This window comes from Tachypleus tridentatus, chromosome 6, assembly GCF_004210375.1.
Source record: "Tachypleus tridentatus isolate NWPU-2018 chromosome 6, ASM421037v1, whole genome shotgun sequence".
Taxonomy (NCBI): Eukaryota; Metazoa; Arthropoda; class Merostomata; order Xiphosura; family Limulidae; genus Tachypleus; species Tachypleus tridentatus.
This window is the reverse complement of record NC_134830.1, coordinates 33,837,474-33,865,466: the sequence shown is the minus strand read 5'-3', so window position 1 is coordinate 33,865,466 and position 27,993 is coordinate 33,837,474. Positions and strand designations below refer to the sequence as shown.

General features: G+C 30.5%; 1 protein-coding gene across 14 annotated transcripts in view; it reads right to left on the bottom strand.

The window, feature by feature from the left end:
• LOC143252215 (uncharacterized) overlaps positions 1–27,993 on the bottom strand; it is a 48,677-nt gene that overhangs the window by 6,213 nt on the left and 14,471 nt on the right. For 5 of the 14 annotated variants that reach the window (XR_013028885.1, XR_013028884.1, XM_076504002.1 and 2 more), the window contains exons 2-12: positions 22,343–22,551; positions 21,372–21,473; positions 20,901–21,038; positions 15,281–15,376; positions 12,961–13,110; positions 11,924–12,019; positions 7,921–8,072; positions 7,654–7,752; positions 6,764–6,888; positions 5,156–5,304; positions 4,771–4,818 (exon numbers count right to left, since the gene is read on the bottom strand). Coding sequence is in view for 10 of the 14 variants with exons in the window: in XM_076504002.1 (XP_076360117.1) it covers positions 4,771–4,818; positions 5,156–5,304; positions 6,764–6,888; positions 7,654–7,752; positions 7,921–8,072; positions 11,924–12,019; positions 12,961–13,110; positions 15,281–15,376; positions 20,901–21,038; positions 21,372–21,473; positions 22,343–22,486 (1,299 nt within the window). In the remaining 4 variants the exon portion in view is untranslated. Of the gene's footprint in view, positions 1–4,660; positions 4,819–5,155; positions 5,305–6,763; positions 6,889–7,653; positions 7,753–7,920; positions 8,073–11,923; positions 12,020–12,960; positions 13,111–15,280; positions 15,377–20,900; positions 21,039–21,371; positions 21,474–22,342; positions 22,552–27,993 lie in introns of all 14 variants that reach the window. The other 9 variants (XR_013028886.1, XM_076504011.1, XM_076504006.1 and 6 more) reach the window with 5 other exon arrangements.

Below are 27,993 nucleotides of genomic sequence, written 5' to 3'. Positions count from 1 at the left end.
TTAAAAGGAACTGCTTTAAGACTTTGTTTATGTGCTGAGAAGTTAAGACATATCTTTGTTACAACATAGATAGAAAAAAAGATAATTTAGATAGATGTTTTTGGTATATGATGGTTACCAATCAGTGATGTCAAGAAACCCACTTGTTGAGAAATTTATATGCAAAAACGGCTCGTTTGGGTTGAGAAAATATTTTACATAGAAGAGCAAACAACGTTTCGACCTTCTTCGGTCATCGTCAGGTTCACAAAGAAAGAGTAACTGACCGGAAGCTGACCACGTTTGAAAGTAACTGAGTGTCGGAATGTAGAGGGCAGTATTAGATGTTTGAATATATAATTTTATTTATTTTATTATATTAGTATAGGTATAAAGGCGTTCCGTTATATTGGTTTATTTTGGGTTTAAGTTGTTGTATAAGTAAGGCTTCTTTAATTTTGCGTTTCTTTATGTTTGTTTCTTTATTTAGTATTTGAGTGTTTTCTATAGTAATGTTGTGTTTATTTCACTTGCAGTGTTCGAAAACGTGTGAAGGTGACTTTTTATGTTCTTTGAATCTGGTTTCCATTTTTCTACTTGTTTCTCCAATATAGAAGTCGTGGCAGTTATCACATTGTATTTTGTAAATAATGTTGGTGTGGTGTTTGTCAGTGTAGTTTTTACATAGTATAGACGTCAGTTTTGTGCCTGGTTTTTGAATAAATTTGGTATTAACTGGAATGTCATATTTTGTTACTAGTTTTTGCCAAATGTTGGTTATTTGTTTGCTGATGTCAGGTATACAGCAGTATATGGTTTCGTGATTTTTTGATTCGTGAGATATATTTACTTTAGTTGGTTGATTTTGCTTTCTGTCTAGGTGTGTGCGTATAATGTTTTCTACGGTTTGTGGAGGAAACTTATTGATGTTGATGAAGTATTGTTTTATTTTGTCTAATTCATCATTAATTTTATCTGGTGAGCATAGTTTTATGACTGTGTTTATTTGGTTTCTTAGTATGTTGAGTTTTTGTTTTGTTTCATGTGCTGAGTCCCAAGGAATGTATAGTCCAGTATGGGTGATTTTTGGTGGATTTCTGTTTTGAATTGTGTGTCGGTTCTTGTATTTTTGAGGTTAAGAAATGATATTTGATTGCTTTCTTCCTGTTCACATGTGAAGTTAATGCTGGGATGTATAGAGTTAATGTGATTGAAAAAATTAAGTATGTGTTCTGTAGATTTGAATCCCACAACCGTGTCATCTACATATCTGTACCAGTATAGTGGTGGATGTAATGTTGTGTTAATTGCTTGTGTTTCAACTTGTGTCATAAAAATATTGGCTAGAACTGGTGATACTGGGTTGCCCATGCTTAGGCCATTTGTTTGTATATAGTTTTGGGTGTAGAACATGAAGTTTGTCTTTATCGTGGTGAATTCTATGAGGGTTGCTAACTGGTTACTGGGAATGTCTATAGTTGGGTTAGGGTCTCAGATATAGAGTTCTAAGGCTATCTTGCAGGCTTCAGTGGTTGGAACTTCTGTAAAGAGGGATATAACATCGAAACTGGCCATTAAGGCTTTATGATTAAGTTGATTTAGATTAGACTTGAAATTACAAAGAGTCTTTGATGAATGAACTGGCTGATATTACATATTTGGAGAATGCCCATGCTATGTATTTACCAAGATTGTAATTAAACGATTCATATGTGGACATTATTGGTCGTAATGGACAATCTGGTTTATGAGGTTTGGGGATGCCGTATATTTGCCGTGTGCGTGAGTCAGTTTTACGTAGGTAGGAATAAAGTGTTTGTGAAATTGTGTTGGCTTTTTTCATTTGTAGTAGCAATTTGTTCAGTTGCGTCTCGTGTGTCTTTGTTGGATTTGTGTGTATTGGTTTAAATTTGTTCGTGTCTGATAGGGTGTTATTCATTTTTTGGATGTATTCATTCGTGTTCATTATGACTATAGCGTTACCTTTATCTGCTTTTAGAATTTTTATGTTTTTGTCTTGTTTTAGGTTTTTAATGGAATTAATGTCTCTTTTTGTAAGGTTGTTTTTTAGTTTTCTGTTTTGTGAAATTATGTTGATGGTTTTGTGAGAAAATTCTTTGAAAAAATCGTTTAAGATGTTGTTTTAAGAAGTAGAAAAATGGAAACCAGATTCAAAGAACATAAAAAGTCACCTTCACACGTTTTTGAACACTGCAAGTCAAATAAACACAACATAGCCATAGAAAACACTCAAATACTAAATAAAGAAACAAACATAAACAAACGCAAAATTAAAGAAGCCTTACTTATACAACAACGTAAACCCAAAATAAACCAATATAAAGGAACGCCTTTATACCTATACTAATATAATAAAATAAATAAAATTATATATTCAAACATCTAATACCGCCCTCTACATTCCGACACTCAGTTACTTTCAAACACGTGGTCAGCTTCCGGTCAGTTACCTCTTTCTTTGTGAACCTGACGATGACTGAAGAAGGTCAAAACGTTATTCGCTCTTCTGTGTAAAATATTTTCTCAACCCAAACGAGCCATTTTTGCAAAAAATGATGGTTACCAAGATCAGTCAAATTGGTCAAAGCCAATACAGTTAGTATTTTAGTAGAGAAATAACATTAAATATCCAGTTCTATTGAAAAAAAAACATATAATATTCATTTAGAAGGTTCTACAGGGTGTTCAGAAAGTCACTGAGCAGTTTTGTAATCATATGTCTATTTAGTCTATTTCAAGCCAGCAAATGATAGCAGTATTCAGAAACAAAATAAGAAGGATCCAAGCCTGTATTGATGCCAACGGGGATCACTTTCAACATTGTTTATAATTTTCATTCATATTTACCTCCTGTATTCTATATTGAAACATGTCTGTTAATAAATATATAAGTGCACAGTGACTTTTCGAACACCCTGTAGAAGCAATGCAAATGAAATATTAGAACTGCAAGATTAAAAGAAATATTTTTGTTCTTAAGATTAAAATCATCTTACACTTGGACTGGCTAAGTGGCTTTGTAAATTCACAGAGAAATATATAGCTAAAATATGAATTAAAAATCTAATATTTTCTACACAACAGTCTTTTAATGTTTACTAAAAACCTACAAGATTTTATGAAAATACACTTACTACATTAAAAGTTACAGTATGTATAGTTTCATGGTTACAAGGTCAGTTAAAATGACCCAACCTGATATTACAGGGTTTATCCTTTCACTGCACAAGTAATTTTCAAGTTGATTTTCAAAAACTGTTAATTATCCACCAACAAATAAAAATATAAATTTGATCCTTTGTATTACTTTTTCAATATTGAAAGAAACTGTATTTTCCTATATCGACAGTAATATTCCTTGAAAACCATACTGGATGATGAAAAATAATGATTTAAGAAAAAATTGAGGAAAATTAGAAGTATTCTCCAATAAATGACAAAGTTTTGGCAAAACTAAGTGAACAAAAGGCCAAAATCATTACAAAATATAAAACAAATTTAGATAACAATATTCAAAATGTAAAGAAGTTATCTTCATACAGATTCTGTGAGTGTTCACGCAAAGTTGGCAGTTTTGTAATGAAAAAATAAAATATAAACATCATGTTTCATGGCAAAGAACACAAATGGCAGCACACACACACACAGATTTGGTGACTGTTTCAAGTACTATGCAATATTCCTGCACATCACAGTAAGTAGAGGGAAACTTTTTTGGTAGCCATAGGGTAAACCCGATTTCACATTCAGTGTGTATAAATGTTTATTCAGATATATCCAAACTCCACAGCAAAAAGATTAAACTGTAGAGCATTGTTGTAAAGTACAATTTTCTCATTACATTTGCTTTAAGCCATCTTCACTCAAAGGCAATAGATTGTTTTACCAAATGTTTTAGGGAAGTTTTACCCCATTGACCAGATAACATCAAGATAGGGTTGAAACCTTTAACTGATAACAAAATACTGTCTTAAGTTATAAATTTTGAATTGTCAAGAACAACAAATTATATTTGTTGAATTATATTTTTTTGAAGTTACCATGTAGCCAAAAACACAAATTACAGTTGTATTACTCAAAGTGTAAACAAACTTCTACTGGCTTAAGGTATTGTTTAAAAGCTTCATTCTTATAAACAAATATTATCACGATCCATAAGCAAAGTAACAAAATGTACACAGTAGAATATCTGCGTAAAAATTTCTCTCTCCTAACATATACAAATTGCAAATGCACTAGATTAGCATTTCTTAAACTGGGAATCCCTGGAGTTGTGTCTGAAATTTCATAAAAATATTTTTGAAAATGATTTGCAAAATGAAAAAATCATTTTTTGCAAAACTAAATTTATGCAAATTAAAAGCATTTACAAATACACCTATCCATATACAAAAAACACCAACACATTAGGGGGTCTGAGGAAAATTTTAAAATTAAATTGGGTTCATGGATTACTAAAGTTTAAGAACTTTTGCACTAGATGATAAATAATACTATACAAATATAACATTAACATGTTGGCTTCCAAGCCTATTTTGCCAATACTTTCCAGGGTCCAAACAGTCATTTTACAATTACTTTTACTAAGGAGAGTGAACATGCAGTTGTTGTGTCCCAGCCAGTAAGTGGCCCTTTAAAAAGAAAATAGAGTATAACTCACCAATGAGTTGTGTATCTTACTAGAAGACCATCATGACCTACCGGTGGGTCATGCAGAAGCCAACATGTTAAGGATCTTGAAGCAATAAAGTCATAAGGAATTAGACATACCTCGACTTTACAAACTTTGCATTTCATGTTATCCGGGTTTTCTGTCGACTGGAAAAGTATTTCAAAAATTCAGTATCATAGAAGAATATAAAAGGTGTATTAGTGAAGTCATACAATTCTATGTCATGTTTTATAGGAATTACAAACTAATAACAAACACAGCTCAATCTACAGTTAAAATTACACACCAAAAGATCAAGCATGTCAATACTAACTACAACCGTATTTTATTAAGTTGCATGTATCAAATGGTTTTTAGACTGTAGCATTGCATTACCATTTTATTTAGTGACAAAGTGAGATACGTTTAGAAACTACTAAAAAAGCTTGAGCAAGATAAATCAACGTAGAAATCAGGAAATAAATGACAGATCAAAAATATTACTTGCACTAGCCACTTCTTTAAGCAGTCATGATGAACGACAGAAACATCCCCTTTACATAGACACGGCTGTATCAAAGGTCCTACATCTTGTCTCTCCGAATCATAGCAAATCCAACATTCACTCAGTTTCTCCAATGAATTATTCAGAACTGCACCAGAACAAAATCAAACACATTTAAAGTTTACTGCTGTGCTTTAAGATTAGCAGACCATGTCATATAACCATAAAATTTTCTTACTAATACCTTTAAGTCTCAAACACAAGAATATAGGTATAATTTCTTCAATATAATAATGAACATATAAATACTGAATGAAACAATTTTACCAACATTCTTTAAAATAAAAACTACAAAACTATCAGTCATCTTTTCCTCTCTCTTACATGCTACTACAGAAACTAATATTAGCATTTAAAAGTTTTCTCTATCTTTGATAGGGTATAATTCCTTCAGATCAGTCAAATACAAATTATTAGCATGTTGAAAGTTTTCAAAATTAATTTATATTCATTAAAAATTGAGTAAAAAATCAACGTCTTTTTTTTAATCTAAACTAATAAACCCACACCAATAATGTCTTTCAATCTTTTAACAAACAGGTTAGTTCTGGACTCAAATTTTGCAAGCATCCTATTTCCATACAACTATGCAGAATTCAAGTTGTATCATTTTAATTTTAAAATGCCAAGTACATTGTTTCATTGCACCAGTCATATTGTCTGTATTTCTAATATTCAATTTACAAAATCAGAACTGTAACATTGGTGGGACATGTTCATAAACAGCTTGTCTTCTGACATGCCACTCAGTTAAGCTTTTATCAATTTCTTTCAATCTTTATGCAAGTCTGTACTAATTTGGAAGGAGTACTTGCTTTCATTATATGTTTAGATTACTAATTTATGGCATATTAAAACTGATATATAGGCAATTAACATAATGCCATAACACACAAGGTTGAGAAACAGATTGGTTAATTGGATAAAATGGCAATTGTACTGACATTTCAAGATTTCTAAGTGTCAGAATTTTATTCAAAACTATTTTGAATTTCCTGTTAGAGACAAAATTCATGAAATTCATAATTGCTAATGTTTTCATTCAAAACATATTGAAATGATCCCAAGATTAAAGTTTGGAATCTTGTTCTTACATATAAAATTAAATAAAAAACTTTTATTAAACAAATATCAAAGCTAAGGTATGAAAAAATTTCACAGAAAAATGAGTACAAAATTATTATAATTTAAAAACTTTTTATTGAATGGTATAATTCTGCACCTCACAGGAAAATAAAAGGTTAAAGGTTATTACAATAAATACTTCTCCACTTTACTTATTGTCCAGCTGCATAAACTGTAGTTGTATTTAACAAATGTCTCAATATGCCAAAAAAAATTCCAAAAAGGGAACCATTAAATTTCAAATCTTAAATATTTGAATACCTATATCAATGTATTCACATTACTAGTAGCCAAAGTAATAATTTACTACATAATACAACACCTGTTGTAGACTATTTCTCTACCATGAAATGTAGTTTTGTACAGAAATTATACTACCACCTCCTTCAAAATCAAATCTTCCAACTATCAATTTTACCAACCTGCTCTAACTGCTACTTCTTTAGATGAAGATACCAAAGATTCTTCTTCAGTTGTTTGAGCTGGTTTATCAGCTTCTAGTTTCATTAAAATCTTTCTGGGATTCAAGATCCATAGTTGCTCTGGCCTACATTCAGAGGTAAAAAAAATAAAGTGTCTTTATGGAAATTAATCATGATACAATTCCTCATTCACTTTCCTGAGTTAAAAACTCTGAGTAACAAACAAATTTAAATTAACTAAGTAGGTTTATCTTGAGAAGTTTCTCCTACTTTTGGGTACACACTACAGACAGTGTTTTAAACTGCAATAACAGGTTATCATCATATTACAATGTGTTTACTGGTTAGCTGAATTCAGATTCAAATTCAAAGAATGTTTTCAGATCAATTTTTAAAAGCTTTAAAACCACCTTTTCACATCTAAAAATATTGTTTCTTATGATAGCTCAGTACACAAAACCATAAATGCAACTTATTACATGTAATATGATGAATGGAAACTTTGAAAGCCATCTTTCCTACACCTTTCGAAAGATAAAGATGAAAAACTGACAATTGGAGAGCTGGATAGTTCAACTGTTGCACTCAGAAATGCATAGTTGAGTCGCATACAAGATGTTATGCAGTTTTTCCAGAATGTATTGAAATTTCAAAGACTTTCAGGTTTTTCCCAGAGAACTGGACAATTAGTTTATATGTTTCTGTGCTATTTATGCTTAATACAGATAAGTTATTTAAAATTGAAAGCTAGAATAAAAAAAGGAATCTATTTACTTTAAAAAATTCTATTCAAGTTAAACACAGAATTCTTATAGATAACTACTGAATAGAACACAGCACTTAAAAAGAAAAGAAAATCAATATTGTAAATACTGATTATTAAGCCTTACCTCACACAGTTCCACAAGACACATGGAAACCACAGAGCAACACCCATTTCTACAACTCGAAAAATCACATCATGACAATTGCGACTCAAAACATGGACCCTAAAATATATAGAACCACTATAACTTTTCTCACAGGAGATTAATGTACATTCTACTTAAACTATATTGATTGCAACGTTCCCCCCGAACTATTTTACAAAAAATAAACCCTTTTATTTTTCTAAATACATTTCCAATTTTATCTTGGTCATTCTCAAAGTTACTTACTTATCTTTCCAAGAACTTCCAAGAGTGTCTGAGATAATAAAGGCTATAGTGATAAGAAGTAATACTCCTTGAGAAACAAGCCCCACCCTGGACTGATGGAGCTGTGAAGTGTTGGTGGGTGTTGCTGAATTCTGAACAAACCCTCCTCGAAGCTGGTTTAGAAAAATGTTGTATATAATTTTTTTTCATCTATGATGTAAGTGATGAACTTTATTGTTTGTTTTTTCACAAAAAATTACTTATTACCTCTTATGAAACATTTTAAAATATTACTAAAATTCATCTCTATTTATATAAAACCAGGGGTTGATTAAAGCAGGGACTATTGGAGCTGTAACCACAAACCCGGCTCAAAAATGGCCCATTATAACAAAACAAATACACACACACATTTTTTTTAGGAAATGCTTAATACAAACCACTTAACTAAGTCTGCTTATTTTTGGAGAAAGCAAGAGTTTGAATGTGATATGGGTATGTCTACTGTATAATGTAGACTGCTGAGATTTGATTGGTTTGCCTCCTAATAGTTTTGACCAGGTGTAACCCTTCTCTGGCCTCGCACTTTTGCACATAATCCACAATACAAATGCATTAAGGTTTAAGCAAGGCTAGACCTAGTCTCAATTATTAAATGATAGGCCTCAATCAATCAAATTTACTTCACATTTTCATGACATTGTCAGTCAAGTTTTTCCCTCATGGTTTGTGCCCAACAAACCATTTCTTATAGTAAGATCAAGCAGTAGGCCTACAGTATGGCTTAGTTTCTAAACCAGATTGAAGCTCTTTATATCTTTCAATACTTCATTCTCAGGAACTTTAGATTTTGTTCAAGAAAATAGTTTAATCATTGCTAACATGTAACAGTATATTAAGCTTTTAGAATATATTGTATCAAATGTTCATGCTTTTTGAACATAACTTGCAAACTGTTATACTGTAAAAAAATACATAATTACTTGTAGGCTTCCAATGACCCACTTAATAGCTATAAAAATAATTGTTGATAACTTAATAAATATTAATTTATTAAGGTATAAAATGCAAGTCATCCAAGAACAAAAATCTGATATTTTTGAATTAGGTACAGAAAATGGTATGCAGTCATTTACTACAAAATTATTAGTTACACACAAGCACTAAAACACAGAAGTACACATATAAATGTGCACACATATTAATTGTTCATCCTGTCTCTTACACAGACATTTAAACACAAAAGCAGTTGAAAAAAGCTGAAGTGAGAGGAAGATGAAGAATAAAAAAGAAATTAATAGACAAAACAGGGAAGCTAACATATTTATGGGCTTCATCATTTAGTGCCAAAACTCTCACCAGCCAAAACAGTGGAAAAAATAATTTATACACTATAATCTTTGGATGCTGATGACCATCAACATCATTTTGTCAAATTTAGCCCTTGTCCTCAATCTAAAAGTTAAACATAACTTCCAACCAATACTGGGAAAACAACTGCATACAGACTACAACTCTAGATGCTGATAACCACCAACTTCATTGGATTTAATTTAACCCCAACCAGAGAGAAGAAATCAATTATTGCAATAGCAAAGAAAATACTAACCCATCCTTCACATTCAACACTGGGATATTGATACAAATTTCTGAACAAAATGAGAGATTCTGTTTGTGTGTCAGATAGCACTGATTACCTTGTCAGTACATGGATGTGAATCTCAAAGCATCTATAAAACCAATTCTGGGTAACAATGCTCAAAGACTTTCTTTTTTCTGCAAGCAACTGAATGGAGAATAAGTTAAAAGAGACTAGCTTTGCTACTCCCAATTGAAGGTAAATATCTTTGGCATTATATGAGAATTGTTCTCAACAGCAATGGAAACTTCCTCACTGGTAACAACTGACTGGAAACATGCTGCAAGGAACTTTAGTCTGCACAAAACAAGACTGTGGCACAAAGTATATCATTTATAAAACCAAAAGCACATTCTCTCAATAACAAAATTTCTATCATCCACAGAGCTAGCTTTCAGATAAACTGATGAAGTAGTTAATTCAGTTCACAATGGCAATTACTTAGGAATACTAGATATACTGACTGAATATTATACATTTCTTGCACAAACATTCAAAAATGTGCAAAAGGGAGAAATCATGTTTCATACTTATCCTCATGTGTTTGCAATGAATTCATAGAAATCCTAAAGAAAGGAAGTTCTCACTACCATCATCCAGGAAACCAAACACCCAAGTATTACTCAGTGTCTGTTAATTTTACTTCAGACATACCCCATATGGATTGACTAACAATAACTTTTAAATATGTTCTAGGTAATGGCCTTATAGAGATATTTCCCATATTCTCACCAATGTGCAATCACAAAGAAACTGAACATACTAAAGTTCTCATTAGTTTCCTTTAAAAGAATGATATAATAACTCAAGATTGCCATGAGTAGTCTTACAACAAAGCATCTATTATGAATAACAAATACTGCCATACAAGCCTTGACAAAAGAGGAGAATCCCCTAATAGACTTTATTCCCTGCTGTACTGAAGCTTGCTTATTCTTTACCTTTGTGCAGAAGCTTAGTGCTTTTTACTCAGTTTCAACACTTGCCTGTGAAAATGCCTACACAACATACTAAAATAAAACAAGGGTTCCCAACAATAAATAGCTTATCAGACACAAGATGGAGCACCCATTCATATACAATTTGAGACTTAAAAATGGGATAGAAAGTCATATTGCATGTCCTCACTTCCATTACAGACAATGATTCTGAAATATCTCAATTGCATTTACAGTGAAAAACACTTAAGTTACAACTGGAACAATAAGAAACGGCTTTAATGACGAAATTATGGAACATTATCCTGGAGAGGTTTCATAAGACAAGTCATTCATTATGAAACTTGCTAATGGATGTTAGTCCAGCTTCTCATCTGCTAAATTCTCTCAACACATTAGTGCAGGAATTAAAAGATTCATTTACCAAATACAAGAAAAAACATAAACACCCATCAAGATGTAAGACATATGAGGATCAAGGAAACAGAAGAGAAACATACAATGGGATAAAGAAGATGCTGAGGACAGTTTTTTTTAATCCTCTATTTAATACAATCTTCTGACTTTCTTAATATTTGACAAACTGTCACTTGCACTAGACAAAAGAACAGCAGTATATGAAAATGTCAGTTGCAAATTTAGTTTCTACAAAAAGAGTTCATGCCTCTGGAGAACCTCTGCAAAAACACCAAAAAAATTTGTATGGAATGATCCTACAAATTTGGAGAGCTGCACAGGAGAACTTGTTCAATTTGCCACCCTGCAAAGCATGGTTCAGTGAAAAACCTTCAGAATCTAAGGAACAAAGTATGCTGAGAATAATGCACTCAATCCCTGAAATCAACTTTCCCAAACATATTATAATCATAATGATGTACCTGTGTGTCGTGCCAAATAAGTGCTTGTGAGAAAGATCATTTTCAATGTTAAAAACACATTTTGATCAACAATGCATCAAGATAGGCCAAATGCACCAGCGCATTTGTGAATAGATGTCTTATTAGAATCACTTGACACTGTGTGTGTGTGTGTGTGTGTGTGTGTAAATGCACAAGTTGTTGAGTTTATGTAAATGTCATTTGTTTTTATCTATATTTTGTTATCTAAGTGCAAATTTTGTATGTGTTAGAGTACTACTCTTCCTAATTATGAAATGTATAATGTTGCTACTTAATTTGTAGATGAGTCTTGCAAATCTCTAGGTATTATTTTCCCCATTCTTTCAAAAAGTAAAACACAGAGGTTTAGTTTCATGCCTTAATCTTTATTCATGAACAGAACAGGCTCATTAGAAAAATTTAATCCAAGGCTAGCCTAACCTTTAATCTGCCCCTTTATGAGACAGTTATTCAAATTTATTAGAAATGAACAGAAGTTACAATAAAACTAAATTAAATTAAAAGTACTCACTTCATTTAGTAAAGCAAGAGAAGAATCTTCATGTTACCTGAAAGTACATGAGGGTTCCATACACAAGAAAAAATATGACCACAATGAGCATGAGACCTGCATAAAGTCCATTGAACACGCCTGTGAAAAAATTCTACAAATACAGAGAACATGAAAGCATGAGAAAAAAATTGCTGTTCACAACTGAGCTAATGCATGACAATTTCAAGTACTGAATTACATAAGTCAATTCAATGGCTATAGCTACTCAATTGCTATCTGGGCTAGGTGTTCCTAATTTAGCAATGACAGACTAGATGGAAGGCAAATAGTCAATGACTCTTGGACAACACTTTTACTAATTAATAGTGTGATTGACTGTGACATTATAATGCCCTCATAACTGAAAACATGAGCATAAAGGAGGTTCAAATACAGGACCTCCAGGATCACCAGGCCATACCATGCACTAACTCAAAGACAAATAAAAGCAGTTACAGCATTGTAAAAGCAAGAAAGAAAACCATGGTCAAATACTTTATCATGACTAACTTAAACTGTTTAAAACATTTTCTATTGAACACTTTTCTTTTTAGCTCATACAGCTACAATCATATTTATTAACCAAATTACCAACTTAATAATAGTTACTACAATAATTTATTGTTATCACTACCAACAGAACTTTTGCAGTTTTAATAACATGCAGCAATGTTTAAGATAAAATAATTTCATGTCTACAATATTACTGTAGTGTCATACCAGAGCTAAGTTAGAGTTTCCAGTAAATATGTTATGTGAGAGCAAAAGATCTTACTGGGAAGGTAATCATGTTGTTTAACTTTAGCTTAATGTTGCAACATTACCCAATTACACATTTCTCAAATAAAGATTTTACCTGGCAACTGTCCAACTAATTCTGAAAAGTGCATTTTAATAAATGTTTTCATTGTCACTTCAATTGTTAATGATCAATAAAATGGAAAAAAAGTACCAAATAATGAAAAATTTAGCCCTTTTTTAGTGTTAATATTAAACCTGAAACACTATATACTCTACAGACCATGTGGCCTACATGATGGCATTAGTTCTTACCTTTTCGCTCTCACTTCGATCTTCTAGCTGAAGCAAGACCAGTTCAGCTAGGAGTAATGAATATGTAACAATGTTGAAAGCTACAAAGCCAAAAAAGGATTTACTGAGGAATGAAGGCCTGTCCAAAGTTTTGTCCTGCAAATGGAATACCTACCAAAAAAACTTGTAATCAATTTGTTTTCTTTGCTTTTATAAAGTAAATGGTAAATCCTTTTCACATACCAACATGAGTTTCTTTAGGATCTTGTAACAGATTGGTCAAAGAGCACATCATGTCCTTTTAAAGTAACATTCAAAATTTAATTAACATACTTTATTTACAATATATATGGATAAATTTGACAGCAAAACATAATTAATAAATCAAATGTTAATACAAGTTATTTTATATTCTTAATTTTACAAGGAAATATTTAAAGAGCTCTCAATTTCCTTTGGTATGAAAAGTATGGCATTTGTTCTCTAGATTCCCCTTCACTAATTTATTTACAATCCATTCCTGAAATACAAAGTTTACCATAAATTACTCATTATGAAATGGATATTACTGCAATAAAGCCAAACATTTGCAACATAAAGACATAAACTAGAAAATTAAACATTGTTGCCATGGTCACCTGTTACACCCTCTTTCTCACAAATTGCCAAAAATTCTTTCTAATGTATTACATAATTTATAACCATTACAAAGGCAAAGTTTTAGTCTGTTGAATGATGCATAACACTATACTGTTTCTAGTACAGAATATTATCTCCTTTAGTTTGAAATTTAAGAGTTATTCAGATTAACAAGCTACAAGAATTAATTTAAGCCTCTCTGATTGAATTAGAAAGCCTACTGAATTACAAATATAAGACATTATTCTTTGTGTGTATTCTTGTGCTGTGTCCTTAAGTGCATTATTTACATAAATAACTACATAGTGTACTAGTACCCTCATTATAAAGAAAAGTAGACTTAAATTCCACTGGTAATCGAGAGCAAAAAACAGAAATCAAATCTAAGTGCTACATTTCTTGTTTTTCATTTACATTATTTATTGCAAATGTAATTAAATATAAAAATTAGAAACTCATTAAGTTAAATATGCTTATATTATGTAAGGTAATGAAAAACTAATTACAATTCATCATGACATATGTTCACAAGTAGTTCACACAATTCATCATTTAATACAATAAACTATGAGTTTGTCAAATGATTCACAACATGTATGGCAGGTTATAACTAGACGGTTCAAAGGGCAATAAAACAATAAAATTATGTATAAACAAATGTAGACTGTTGAAAGCTTTAAACTATTTAGGATAAACATATGTTGTTTTCTGTTTCAATCTGCTGTCAATTTAGAAAGAAAAACTAATATAAATTTATTTCTCATTGTTTGTGTTGGTTACAAAGTAGAGAAAATGTGTTGAGTCTGTACAGTGTTAAGGTAAAGAAAATAACAGATAAAATATAAAGTTTACCAAAGAAAAATTTGTTATTTAAAAGCTTTTAGACGTTATGCAAATTAAATTTAAAATTTTTCAGATAAAGAATATTGTTTTTCATTTCAACATGAAAAATACTTTGCACCCACAAACAGTCAAAACTTTCATTCAATATATTTATGAACAAGTCTTTAAGGAATGTATTTTGTTATGAAAGACTTGTAATGTTTACTGAAAGTTTGCCAAATTTTGTGAAGATACACAAAAAAATGTTTTAAAAGTTATAGTAAAGAAGCTCTGTGGTTAATTTGTGATTACAAGGTTGGTCATATTGACAGACCCTGTATGAAAAGAAACAAGCAGAATCAGTTTTTTTGTCTACGAACTTATTGACCAAGATAAGAAACACACTTAGCCTACAGTCATATAATTCAGAGAGAATTTATAACATTCAGAATTTAATGAGAGATGAAGTCATACATATCTTGGTTCAAATGCTCCTAGATGACTATAAAACCTACACTTTTGAGATCCCATTCAACAAAATCATAAAATCAGAATTCACAAATTAGTGTACCATCACAAAGTTATGTTTTGGGTGTATACATTGAACAATACTGAGTAAACTATTTATGAAATTCAGTGAGAAAGTTACATATGGCTTCCTAGCACATTGTCCTCTTCCCAAAAATCAAGAGAGAAGCACAATCAGTGATACTTAATTTGTCATTTTAATCACTAACAACACAGAAAAAAAAATTAACCATGTGTGAACATATTTCTAATTTATAAGCATTATGTATAAGAACCAAAATATTTTATGGTCATAATATTATAATTTCTCTAATTTGTTTAATGCAACTTTTCTCAATATCCATCAACTCACCTCAGCCCAAAAACAAACAATGAGTGAGGACCCTGTAATAAGAATTGGATAATATGCACTTAATAAACTAGATGTCCACTGAAGTGCAGCATTCTCCTATAAGAAAATTAAAATGAAATGAGACAATGAAATACTAACTTCATTATAGTGCTGCATGATGGTAATAAAACATGTTAAAGGTCCACATAGCTTTATAATAAATATAACAAAAGAAGAAAAAATACAAAAATTAATACAAAGAGGTCTGAAAAATTAACTCTTAAAGTTATATAAATGTTGAGAAAGGGCATTTTATCTAAAGGCTCTCACTGGAATCAACAATTACATTATTTATTTTCTTTAACTTTCAACATTTATCATTTTGTTGTTCCATGTTTTATACCTAAGTTTGTTTTGAACACTGTACACGTTAAGCACCCATGTCATGGAAAGTACTTTTCTATACATTAATTTTTTTCCTTTTTCATTATAAATCTAATGAATGAAAAATTTATTAACACTTCATATATGAGCTTGATCATTTTGGTCATCTTTGTAACTGTCCTGTAACCATTAAACTATACATATTGTAACTTTTAGTGCAGTTTGGATATATTCACGTAGTATGATAAGCTTTCAATAAACATTTTATACCTTTTGTGAACAAAAATTCATTTTTATTTTTTTATTTTTTTTACTGTGGAATGAAATCTGACTCAAACTTTGACTATTCTGGGTACAAGGTAATTTTCATGTTTATATTACAAATGTTTTTTTTTATTTAAGTTTCATTTACTTAACCCCTAGAACTTTCTAAATGAAAATCAGAAGCTTTTCCCATAAAACTTCATATTTCATCTCACAAATTGGTCTGACATTTTGGTTTATATCTCCATAAATAAAAGACTGAAGACTATAAGAATTAGACCATGCCTTAGTAATGTCTTTAATTGGTAATTTACATTAAAGTTTGGACATCACAGAAAGGTGATGAAAAAATAGATGATGAAAATTGGAGCAAACTAATGTCAGGTTACATAGAAAAGGAAGATTGAGAGTTTTTGAATTTCCATCAGAATTAAGAAGTTTAACTTGTATAATATTAAAACATAATTGATTAGCTACACTCTGATGCCAAGTTTATTCTAAACATTGACAATAAACTTGTTTAATTAAGTTTTCAACACACCTCTGTAAAGGTAGTAATATGCACATTCTGGCCTACACCTATTGAGAGAGTTAAAATCAGGTTTTTTTATTCAGTTAAAAAGTAAAGAGTAAATATAAAAACACTTTTCACAAAGAAGAGTACTGTGTCTTAAAAACTATTTGTCTTAGGGCCAAAATGCTCAACCAAAGACACAATGAAAATCACAAGTTTTACTCAGGAAAGTCTAGGCATGCTATAAGTTTGTTGAAACTACTATGTTGCATGTCTGAATTGTTTTTCTGTCAAATTGGCACTATCTTTTTATTTCTAATTTTCCTCCCTCATTTAAAGTATGATATTAGTGGCTTAAATAAGATACATTATTGTGCACAAAGTAGCAGTGATCAACTAACAAAATTCAAAACAGATAATATGTACAATAGGTTCATTTAGAGTTAAGGTTTGATATATTGTTGAAAAAGACAGAAAGCAATTTCAACACCATACACCATACAAATAAAATGTGATTTTCAATATGCTTCCTACAAAAATTTTCCCTAGAATAAGTGATTTCCAAGGTACCATAATTTTAAATATGCTGTTTTATTTTTAATTACCCAGTGCAATCATTTTGATAAAAATTAAATGAAAATCAATTTTGAGATTTAAATAACAATTAATGATTACACTAATATTTTAATCAGAAAAATGTAAGAAAAAACTTATGAAAGAAGAAGAAAAAAAAAAGTCAAACATACACCAGGATAAAAAAAGATGGTACTTGAGATATCAGGTTAGACTTGGTACTTAAAATCTGCAGTAAATGTATACTAAGAGAGTACATTTAAAACCATTTTATACAATTAGCAATAACATATAACCCTGAACAAAAATAGGCTTGTTGATAGCCAAACTGTTATCTGGTGAGTCAGTGATAAGTTTATAATGGTAAATTCCAGGGTTAATTTTCTCCATTACAAAGACAGTGTAGATGGTAACAAATTAAAACTATAACTTCAAAAAGACACACATCAATTGATTACTGCAGATAATAAATAAAACTGATTTATTGTACAGAAGAATACTGATATAAACAATGATAACCTTATATGTAAAAATAGCTGGTATGGATAGAGAAAGCACTATGTAGAGGAGCGAACAAAGTTTTGACTTTCTTTGGTTGAAACATTGTTTGCTCCTCTACATAGTGCTTTCTCTATCCATACCAGCAGTTTTTAACATATATTTTTCTCTACGAGTGGGTTTTCTATGAGGTTACCTCGTTCTCAAGATCAGTTTTCGGTTATTCTGTATCAATTTCATAGTTTACTATTGTTGAGATCAGCTTGAACAAGTTAGAAAATATTTTAATGTACACATAGCTTAGCTAGAAAACCACTTATATTATAACAGTTTACAAACTGTTTTTTTCTGTTGCATGTTAAAACTTTTATTCTAAGTTTCATATTTAAAATAAATAACCATTAAGTATTAAAAACACCCCTACAAAAAGGAGGGTTAACTTTCATCAACATTTTGAGAGCAAGAAACATACAAGATCCACATATAAGAACTATTATAATTTCTTGCTTTTATGTAAAACTTTTACTTTTTAGTATAAAATCAATTCAAATATAAAAAACAGATACTAATTAATTTATATAAAAACATGAAAAGATTAATTCTAAAAATACTCAATAGAATAGGTGCATCTGGTGAGAAAAGAATACTGTAATTTGACCAAGCATGGTAGTAACTCAAAGCTATGCTTACACAAAGATAATTTGCTTTAATACTATTATAAATTACAGTAAAGCAATAAATATAAATGGTGAAAGATTTGAATTATATTACCTGTGTTTGTAAAAATAAATAGTATAACTGTCTGTAACTTTATGTTAAAAAGTGTAACTTATGTTTACTCTATACTTTTTGTGGTGATTACAAAATTGGTCAAGTATACCAATCCAGTATACAGTGTTAAAAGTAGAAAAAGTTACAAATTAGTTACTTATGTCAATGTTATGGGTTATGTAAACAAAATTTGATAACTTTAATATGAAAAAAAGGTATTTTTAATCTCAACATAAAAATTACCTTGTATTCGTACAAGTCAGAATCTCAGCCACACTCTAACTCGTATATATTCACAGAACTTCTTCAATAAAAATACTTACTCAAACAATCTAATTTTATGTGTTCAAAATAATTTTTTACTAAATGCTCACTATGTTTCACAAACTTTTCTATATTTAAAGTTATAGCATGTAAGCTTTTGTGGATTTCCTGGTGGTTACAAGTTCGGTCAAAATGATCAAGCCCATAATGATGGTTAATTGAAATAATTCGGTAACATTTCCAAATACAAAAACCGAAGTAACAGAAGTGATAAGCAAAATATACTAATAAAGTATAAATATACGAACAAATATTCTTTGTAATTACTCTTAATATACTTTTACTTTTTTAAATGTGCAATAAATAGTTTCAAACCACTACTATCTTTCTTTAACACTACCAAAATCTTGTGCACTTCAGTTTAAAGTAAACATGTGAATATTAACTTGTGAATAAAATGACAACTAGGTATCTGAACAGATAATCAGATAATTTTTAAAAGCTTATATGAAACAGTGTGCCATTCTGAACATTTTTACATACATAAGTATTAATTCTTTATCAGATGACAATTAAATGTAACATGCTGCAAGTTTTTATAGAACATTTCTGTTGTGCAACGAAAACTTACAAAAAATTATTTAGCATTTTGCTATCCAAACTATGTTTTTAATTACTGAATCTGAACCATCAGAATAACATTTAGATTTTTGCTGATAAATTAAACCTTTAAAAGTAGGGAAATGTACTAGTTTTCATTCTCACTCCAGGATATGTAATGCACACTGATCACTTTTTTTTAACATTCATTTATTATACTACGAGGGCTGTTAAAAAAATACGCGGACTGACGTCATAAAACAAAATGTACTTTATTTAGAAGTTACAGGTCTGGGACCCCTTCAAAGTACTCTCCTCCCCAACGCACACACTTATCCCAATGGTGTTTCCACTTGTTGAAACAGTCCTGGTACGCTTCTTTTGTAATGTCCTCCAGCTCCTTCGTCGCATTTGCTTTATCTCGGGAATCGTCTCAAATCTTCTTCCTTTCAAGGGTCTTTTGAGTTTGGGGAACAAGAAAAAATTGCAAGGAGCAAGGTCAGGTGAGTAGGGGGGTGGGGAAGAACAGTGATCGAGTGTTTGGCCAAAAACTCACGAGTTCTGAGGGCTGAATTTCGCAGCAACGCGATGCATCTTCAATTTTTTGGTCAAAATCTCGTAACAAGATCCAACTGATATCCCACACTCTTCAGCAAGCTCCCTGACAGTCAGACGTCAATTTGCCCGCACTAGGGTGTTGATTTTGTCGACGTGTGGGTCGTCAGTTGACATGGAAGGACGTTCAGGACGCTCATCATCATCAATGGACTGTCGACCATCCTTAAAACATACATGCCACTTGAAACATGCCGTACGCTTCATAACAACATCACCGTAAGCCGTGTTAAGCATAGCAAAAGCTTCAGTCGCAGATTTTCCAAGTTTAACACAAATTTTCACAGCAAGTCGTTGCTCCTTCAGCTCATTCATTCTGAAATCCGCCAAACGAAAAAACTGCACTTCACTTAAAACCGCGTAGCTAATACACAAATGAAGATATCTGCAATCGGGAAATGGCATCGTAATCAGCTGATCTGTGCGAACCTAGCAGCACCAAGAGGATTCCCCTGGAACCAACTGGAGCCGCACAATTCAAACAGTCTGCGTATTTTTTTAACAGACCTCATATTGTAGTGTCAGATCAATTCAACCACAAACGAAAGTTTTCCAGTAAACATTTGATGTGTTGTCAATACTGCTGTTTACTTTTGTTATAATGGTATACTTTATTACAATGTACACTACCCCTTTACAAGTCACACTCACACTAACATGTGATTTTATCAACATCAAGCATTTGGAAAATAATTTCAAATGCTAAAAGAATGCCACAAAAACATGAAATGCAGTACAAGCATAAACTTTCTTAGCCTCTGTCCACTGTGAAAAATAAAAATCATTCTTAGCTCACTAACAGAGGACAGATGAAGTAATTTACTGATACAACTGAGGTATCTCCCAATATCAAGATATATCTTCCAAGATTCCTTATTTACTGAAGACTTAGAATCTGTTCAAAATGGATATGTTTCTAGTGGCAGCCTGCATGTTTGTTACAATATCAAATAGTGTAAATATGAAATTATCTGACCCATAATAACAACAGCCTAATACACTTAAAGCACACTTTGATGAAAGGTTTATTGCAATCTGTATTAATTTCAAAACAAATTTATACTTACATGTTCACCACTTTTAAAAATAAGCAAATATTTTCATTCAACTAGGAAAGTATAAAATAGAAAGTAGTGTTGAAGGAAGCAAAGTGCTTACCGGAGATGAGAAGTAAAAGCCTCTAATGGACGTGGCTATACATATTAAAATATACAATGCTTTTTGTGTTGTGATTTGGCATGCTTTTAACATAGATGGTGACTTCATTCTTCCATATTCTGATTTCACACATAATAACTAAGAAACAGAACAAGAACAAACATGTACAAGGTACTACAGAGTTACAATGCACAATCAGATTTAGATGTAAAATACAAGAAATACAACAAAACACACAGCATAAGAAAAAATTACATAGGTGTACTTTTGCACTAATTGTAACAATTAAAATTAATGTATTTTTTAAATAAAAAATATATTATCTTATGAGGTTTATCTAAATATTTATAAAGATATTTGATTAATACTTGTATCACAAAACAGTATAAGTTATTCTAACAATGTTAAACGTTTACATTTTATATAAAACTATGAATATTTTAAGATGCCAGCACTTTACATTATACTCACCAACTGCACAAAAGATACAACACTTATTATGTAGAATATACTAGAGAATGCAATAAAGTACCCCAGGTTTGGATCAGTGCAGTTTCCCCCACTGTACTGCACCTTAAAAAAATATATCATTTATATTACAATCTTACCTATGTTAAAAAAATTAACAAACTTCTCAATGACATTTTTCATTTTAACATTTCACCAAACCCTTGTATGTTTAAACAATAAAAACACAATCTATTCCTGATTGGAAGGAAAATGTTTGAAGAAAGACTAATAAAAAACATTTAAAATATTAAAAAAAACAAAGTAATAAAAAGTATATATGAACCAGAATTTAAAAGATTAAAAACTAATGAAGCTATATCTAAGTTTTTATTTTTATCACATTTTTAAAGCAATTTCTTTTCTTTTTTCTCACTAATTGAACTCAACAACATAATGCTTATTTTGTCTTGCTTTGTTCTTCATAAACATATCAGAAGAAAAATATTTTCTGAACAAACCTATTCTGACAAAATTATACCTACGAAGAGTACCTTATTGATTGTTTTGAAACACTTGAACATCTCTGAAATTATTACAACTAGAAATGGGCAATTAATGGAATTTTATATCAGAATAATTATTGGGTTCATTAACCGATTACATTCAACCAATTAATTGTTTTCAAATGAGAATTTAGGTAATTTAAATAATATAAAATAGTAATAATTGGAAATGCTACTTTTTGATCAGTTGATTATTTTGTGTATCATGACTAACTGATTAAGTTCAACAACCTTAAATTCATCTAAAATCATCAAAACCATATTGGTAATATTTTGATCACTTGGATAGTTGAAATACAAAAACAACTGATTAGATAACTATTTCATATGCCACTAATGAAAACAATCAACACTCACACATAACTGATTATATCATTTTTTAAAATTAATTACCAGGCTAATTACAACTACCACATTTTAAGTTCATACTTCACAAAAACAAATTCCTTCATAGCAATCCCCATGTCCTGAACAATTGTCAACACATCTGTCTTCCATCATATACCACAGTGACAGTCTCATCAATAGAAAGAGAAGAGTGATCATGCAAGGAGAATCATTAGATTCCAACATGTTTAGTATCTAGAGAAACACATGGGCACAAAGCCAGCAATTTGAACACACCTCTCCGAATGAACCTAGGTGAGAAAAACATATTTATATCATTTCATAATTTAATTGAAAAACAAAATAGAAACTTTTTTTTCTAAATTACAGAAGACAGGCCTTGGCCCTAAGTTATGAAGATACTACCAAATAGTTGCTATTTTTTAACACTGGAAAATGTGGGACTCTTACCAGCCACGTCCTTTTTCTATAAAACTCAAACTGTATCATAATTATTTTATGTATTTAATGTTAATAACTGTGTATATTGTTTTATTTTCATATGCTAAAACTTATTTTAATGACATGCAACAACAAGTTTAATTATTTCACAATAGTTAAAAGATGCAAAACTTGAACTGAAGCCAACACCTGGAATAAAAACATTTACAGCATTCCACTGCCAGTAGCCATCCTATACTGAAACAAGCATTTAATTATTAAAAAGACACATTGAAAATATCAAAAGGTGGCAAGGCATAACAAGCAAACAGGCCTAACATATGTGTTAATTATAGAAAGTGTGAAAAAATATGCAGTTCAAGCTACTTCTTATTTTATTATTACCCCTAACGAACAACAAATTTGGCACAGTATACTAACCATGCTACTAGTAAAATTGCATATGGTGAACCCAGTTGGCTGACTCATTATCAACCAATAAAATTAGTTTAAATTGTGATCTAATGTATGACATGCAGCTCGAATGAGAATTAGAAAACTAGTAAGGTAATGAAAAGAGAAAAAATCTTAAACACAAGTGTAGTAGCTCTATACTCAGAATTTTGTTGCAAGACTGAATGCATACATTGTGTGTTGATACCCAACTGTATTAATTGGTGAATTTTCCTTCTGAAATGTGTACTAACATTTTCTTCTGGTGTTTACTAGCAAAACTTAAACACCAATTCAGCAGTTTTCTAATTAACTGCCATCAGTTTCATATCCTGGAAGATTAAAACTTTTGCAAGATTTCATTCCTTTTGTCAGCAGTTATATGCACAATGTATTTAAGAGAAATATATATATAACTCATTTTACATGAATTTAGTAAAATGAACTTTAAAATAATTAAAATAACAGTTTAATTTCAAGTTTTGTGATTGATATAAACTTTTACTGTATTCCAATATTCCCTTACTTGCAAAAAACAAATCTTGCACTATAAAATACATTACAAAAAAAATAAAGCTTCCCTAGCAGTTACATGACTGAAACTTCTAGCTGAACTTTATTAAAATGAATAACATTGAGAATAACTTCCATGATAAAGTGTAATATTGTAGTTTGTTGTTTTTTAAGCACAAAACTAAATGGGTTGTCCATACTGTCTCCCACAAGTACCAAAACCCTGTTTTTATCAGTGTTAGCTCTCTTATCACTGAGCCACAGAAAGTATAGGTACTTCTAATAAAATAGATTTCTCGCATTTAGTACATTCATAACAAAATTTTATATAAATAATCATTTACTTAATATATAAAAATAATAATAGCTATAAATATGAAGGTTGAGAGATGCAATAACTGGACATAAACATGAAAATCATTTTTTGTCATAAAAAATTTAACAAGCAAAGGAAAAAAATTAAATATATTAGTGCATTTGAAATAACAACACAAAAATAAAAATAAACAAAATCAAAATGCATGAAAGATTAGATTAAAATACTACATTCAAAAAATAATACAAACAATAAGCCATAAAAAGTACATCTCTTATACAGTGATGTACCTAAAGTAAAATAAAAAGACTACAAAGTAAATTATAAGGAAAGAAAAAGAGTATTAGTAATAGACTAGTGCAACTATAATGCTAGTATCAATTTAAAATACTAAAAAACAAAGACATTCTGATATAAACTGACATATCCACACAAATGTATGAGACTAGATAAGACAAACAGAACATTATGTAGATACAAAGTGATTCAACCAAAATAACAGAATAAAACAAAACACAAAAATTTTAAAGGAAGATATAATAATCTAAAAGTATATTTCACACAAAGACAATAAAACATAATAGCTTTACCATCAAAACAAACATCAGGTGGAAAGATAAAAAATATAACAATGTACTGCATAAGCACATACATGTTAAAATAAAAAAAAGGCTTAATAACATTTATGTCACAATAAAAACCAAATTTATAGACCACAGCACTATATTGCCTAAGACAAAAAAAACATTAAACTCAAACTTTTCAGAAGCATAAACAAATAAAAAATTAAGTTTTTCCTGTAAACAAGGAAACAGAATATTAAAGGTCCTTATAAGTAGTATAAATCATGTTAACATTTCTCATCCATATTACAAAAGGGCACATGTTAAAAAAAAATGTCCCACCTTTTGAAAGTTGCATTCAAATACTTAACTAATATCTATTTGTACAAAATGAGTGGGATTTTGCCATTTGACTAGAATAAACACTTAATCATGACTACATGTAACTCTATGACCTTCAAGCTTGCATCTGACAGCTATCAAAATAAAATTATACTTGTACACTTGTCATGAACATTCATCAGTGCTAGGCAAATTAGATTTTATTCAAAGTTGATAATGATATGCATAGATTACCATATATATGGTGTGTATGTATGTATATATATATATATATATGCCTAAATTAAACTAAAACTACTGTTTTTATAACTATGTTGACATTTGGAAAAATATTACTTCAGTTAATAATTTAATAAATAATAATAAAGCATTCTATCAAGCTTAATACATATAAGTTATATAACAGGTTTTTTATCCTTTTATTTTGTAATACCAAAGTTTCATTTTTCAATTTGAATTTGGATAAAACATGTATACTGAGGTAAGGTTTGGATCGTATCCATCACCAAACTTATTTCAAGATCAATGTAAAACAAACTTTTCTACAATAAGTTACAAAGTAAGCAACAATATAACACCAAGATGTTGTTACTTAATTTATAGTTTAGTTCAGGAAATATTTGTTTTAAATCTTAAATATTTTCAGTCATACTTCGCAGAAAAAAATTAATGAAAAATTCAAAGTAATAACACAATGTTACAAAAATTTTTACTTTTTCTTGTTCCTGAGCAGAAAGTGTTATTTCCCAATTGCTTATGCCTAAAGTAAATTAAAAAGACCTATTTTTCTCTTCAAACTTTGCTATTATGACCTGGGTAATGAAATTTTCAAATTTACCCATTTTCTGGAACATTCCAGGTAGATTCAGTGCTGAGTAGCTAATAGGGGAATTTTCTTGAACTTACAAGAATTTTTAAGAACTTTCTAGAACCTTTCAGAATTTTCTAGAACTTTTCATAGTAATATATACTACAGGGGCTCACCACTTCAATTTAGTTCTAACTGCCTAAGTGAACACATAAACCTATCTGATTTTATCAGAGATGGCATCAAGAAGCTGCAAGCATTCTCCAGATGCATTCTGCTATGTATGTGGCCAATTTATCAAGACAAGAGCAAAAAAGTACTCTGTGACAGCATCTGCTAAAATGTGTGAAGCCTACAAGGCATATTTCGGCATGCCTGTCGGGGATCAAGACAAACCCTGGGCACCTCTTTTTACCTGCGAGCACTGCAAAAAAAACAAAAACTCTAGAAGGTAAGACAGACAATTTTTGCTTGCTTCAAAAGTAAGATTTTATAATATACAAATTTTAGAACTTTTAAAATTTAAATATCTTTCAGTGCACCTCAACAAGAAATACAACAGAATCAAGACCTTGCTAGAAGTCTTGAAGTATGATGAGTATGACTGGGAGGTCATCAGATACTTCAAAACGGTGGCATTCCTGATGGGTCTCTAAGGACACTTTACCAATTTTCCCTGTTATCTCTGCCTTTGGGACAGCAAGGGCACTGCAGCTCACAACAACAGGATGCACTGGCCACAACGAACTGAGTTCTCTGTGGGGAGGCACAATGTCAAGAGTGAGCCACTGGTGGACCTCCAAAGGTGTTGTTCCCACCACTGTACATAAAATTGGGTCTTATGACAAAATTTGTCACAGCTCTTGATAAGGAGTCTGCAGCCTTTAAGTACCTTCAAGACTTCTTCCCTAAGCTGTCTGAGACAAAGGTCAAAGCTGGTGTATTTGTTGTACCACAAATAAAAAAGATCCTGGAGTGCATAGAATTCCCCAAGAAGCTCAGTAGGAAGGAGAAAAAGAGCTTGGGGCGGCTTTGTTGTAGTGGTTCAGGGATTCTTGGGCAATCACAAGGCCAAAAATTGTGTGAAACTAGTTGAGGTTCTGGTTAAAAACTACAGTAAAATAGGCTGCAGGATGTCCCTGAAAGTCCATATCCTTGACACTCATCTTGATAAATTCAAGGAGAATATGGGAGCATACTCAGAGGAGCAATGCGAGCACTTCCACCAAGATATACTGGACTTTGAATGCCGCTACCAAGAAGTTTATAACAAAAATGATGATTTGAGGGCTGATACGTGAAAGTGATTTACATTACAGTCACAAATCTCAAAAAAACTACTCACTTCTAAACATTTTTGTTTGTTTTTGTAAAACTTTAATATAAATATGTAAATCTTGATTCATATGTTGTTTTATTCAGACCTTATGTAAATGAAAATGTGCAAATTTTTAGATAGAAAATAGGTTAATTTCTAAATTTCATTATCCAGGTCACAAAAGCAAAGTTTGAAGGGAATAATGGCCATTTTCTGTACTTTTACAACATAAGCAATTAAGAAATAACATTTACATCCAAGGAAAAAATTTGAGTTACATGGTGTAATAATAAGCAAAAGGTTTAACAGTTTAAAACTAATGAGACAGAAATATCCTTAACATTATTATATACATAAAAGAGCAATAAAAACCTTATTTCAAAAGAAATTAATATGCATATTTAAAGTCAAAGTTCAGATCTACTTAACTAGATCTCAAACATATTTACAGTTGAAATGTTCAACATAGGATTTTCTACTGAAGGAATCACTTAAAGCAGCTTCTTCATAAGCTGAGAACACAATTATAGAACTTTTTGATCAACATTTTTAAACATTTTGAATTTTAAAAACATAGAATTTTTCAATACACAATAATATTCTGTGCATTTCACATTATAAAAATACACAAACTAAACTGAAAATATGAATTTCTTTAAGCTGAAACTAAACAGTATTTTACAAATTTAATGTGTTGGTAAAAAGTTTCATTTAAGTTTACAAGTCTTATAAATACAGAACAAATTCTTGTTTTATGTAAAATTAATTTAATTTTACGTTAACACACTCAGTAAAAGAGAATATTTTGTTTTTTTGGAGGATATACATACACACAAACATACACCTATACACTAAGAAAAACAAACTGTACCAATTAACCAGAAATGGAAAAAGATAAACAAAAAATAAACAAAAAAGATATAATTTATAGGAGAACATATAAAAAAAACTTATTACCAGGAATGATAGACCACAACAAATAGAAACCCTTAGAAGCAT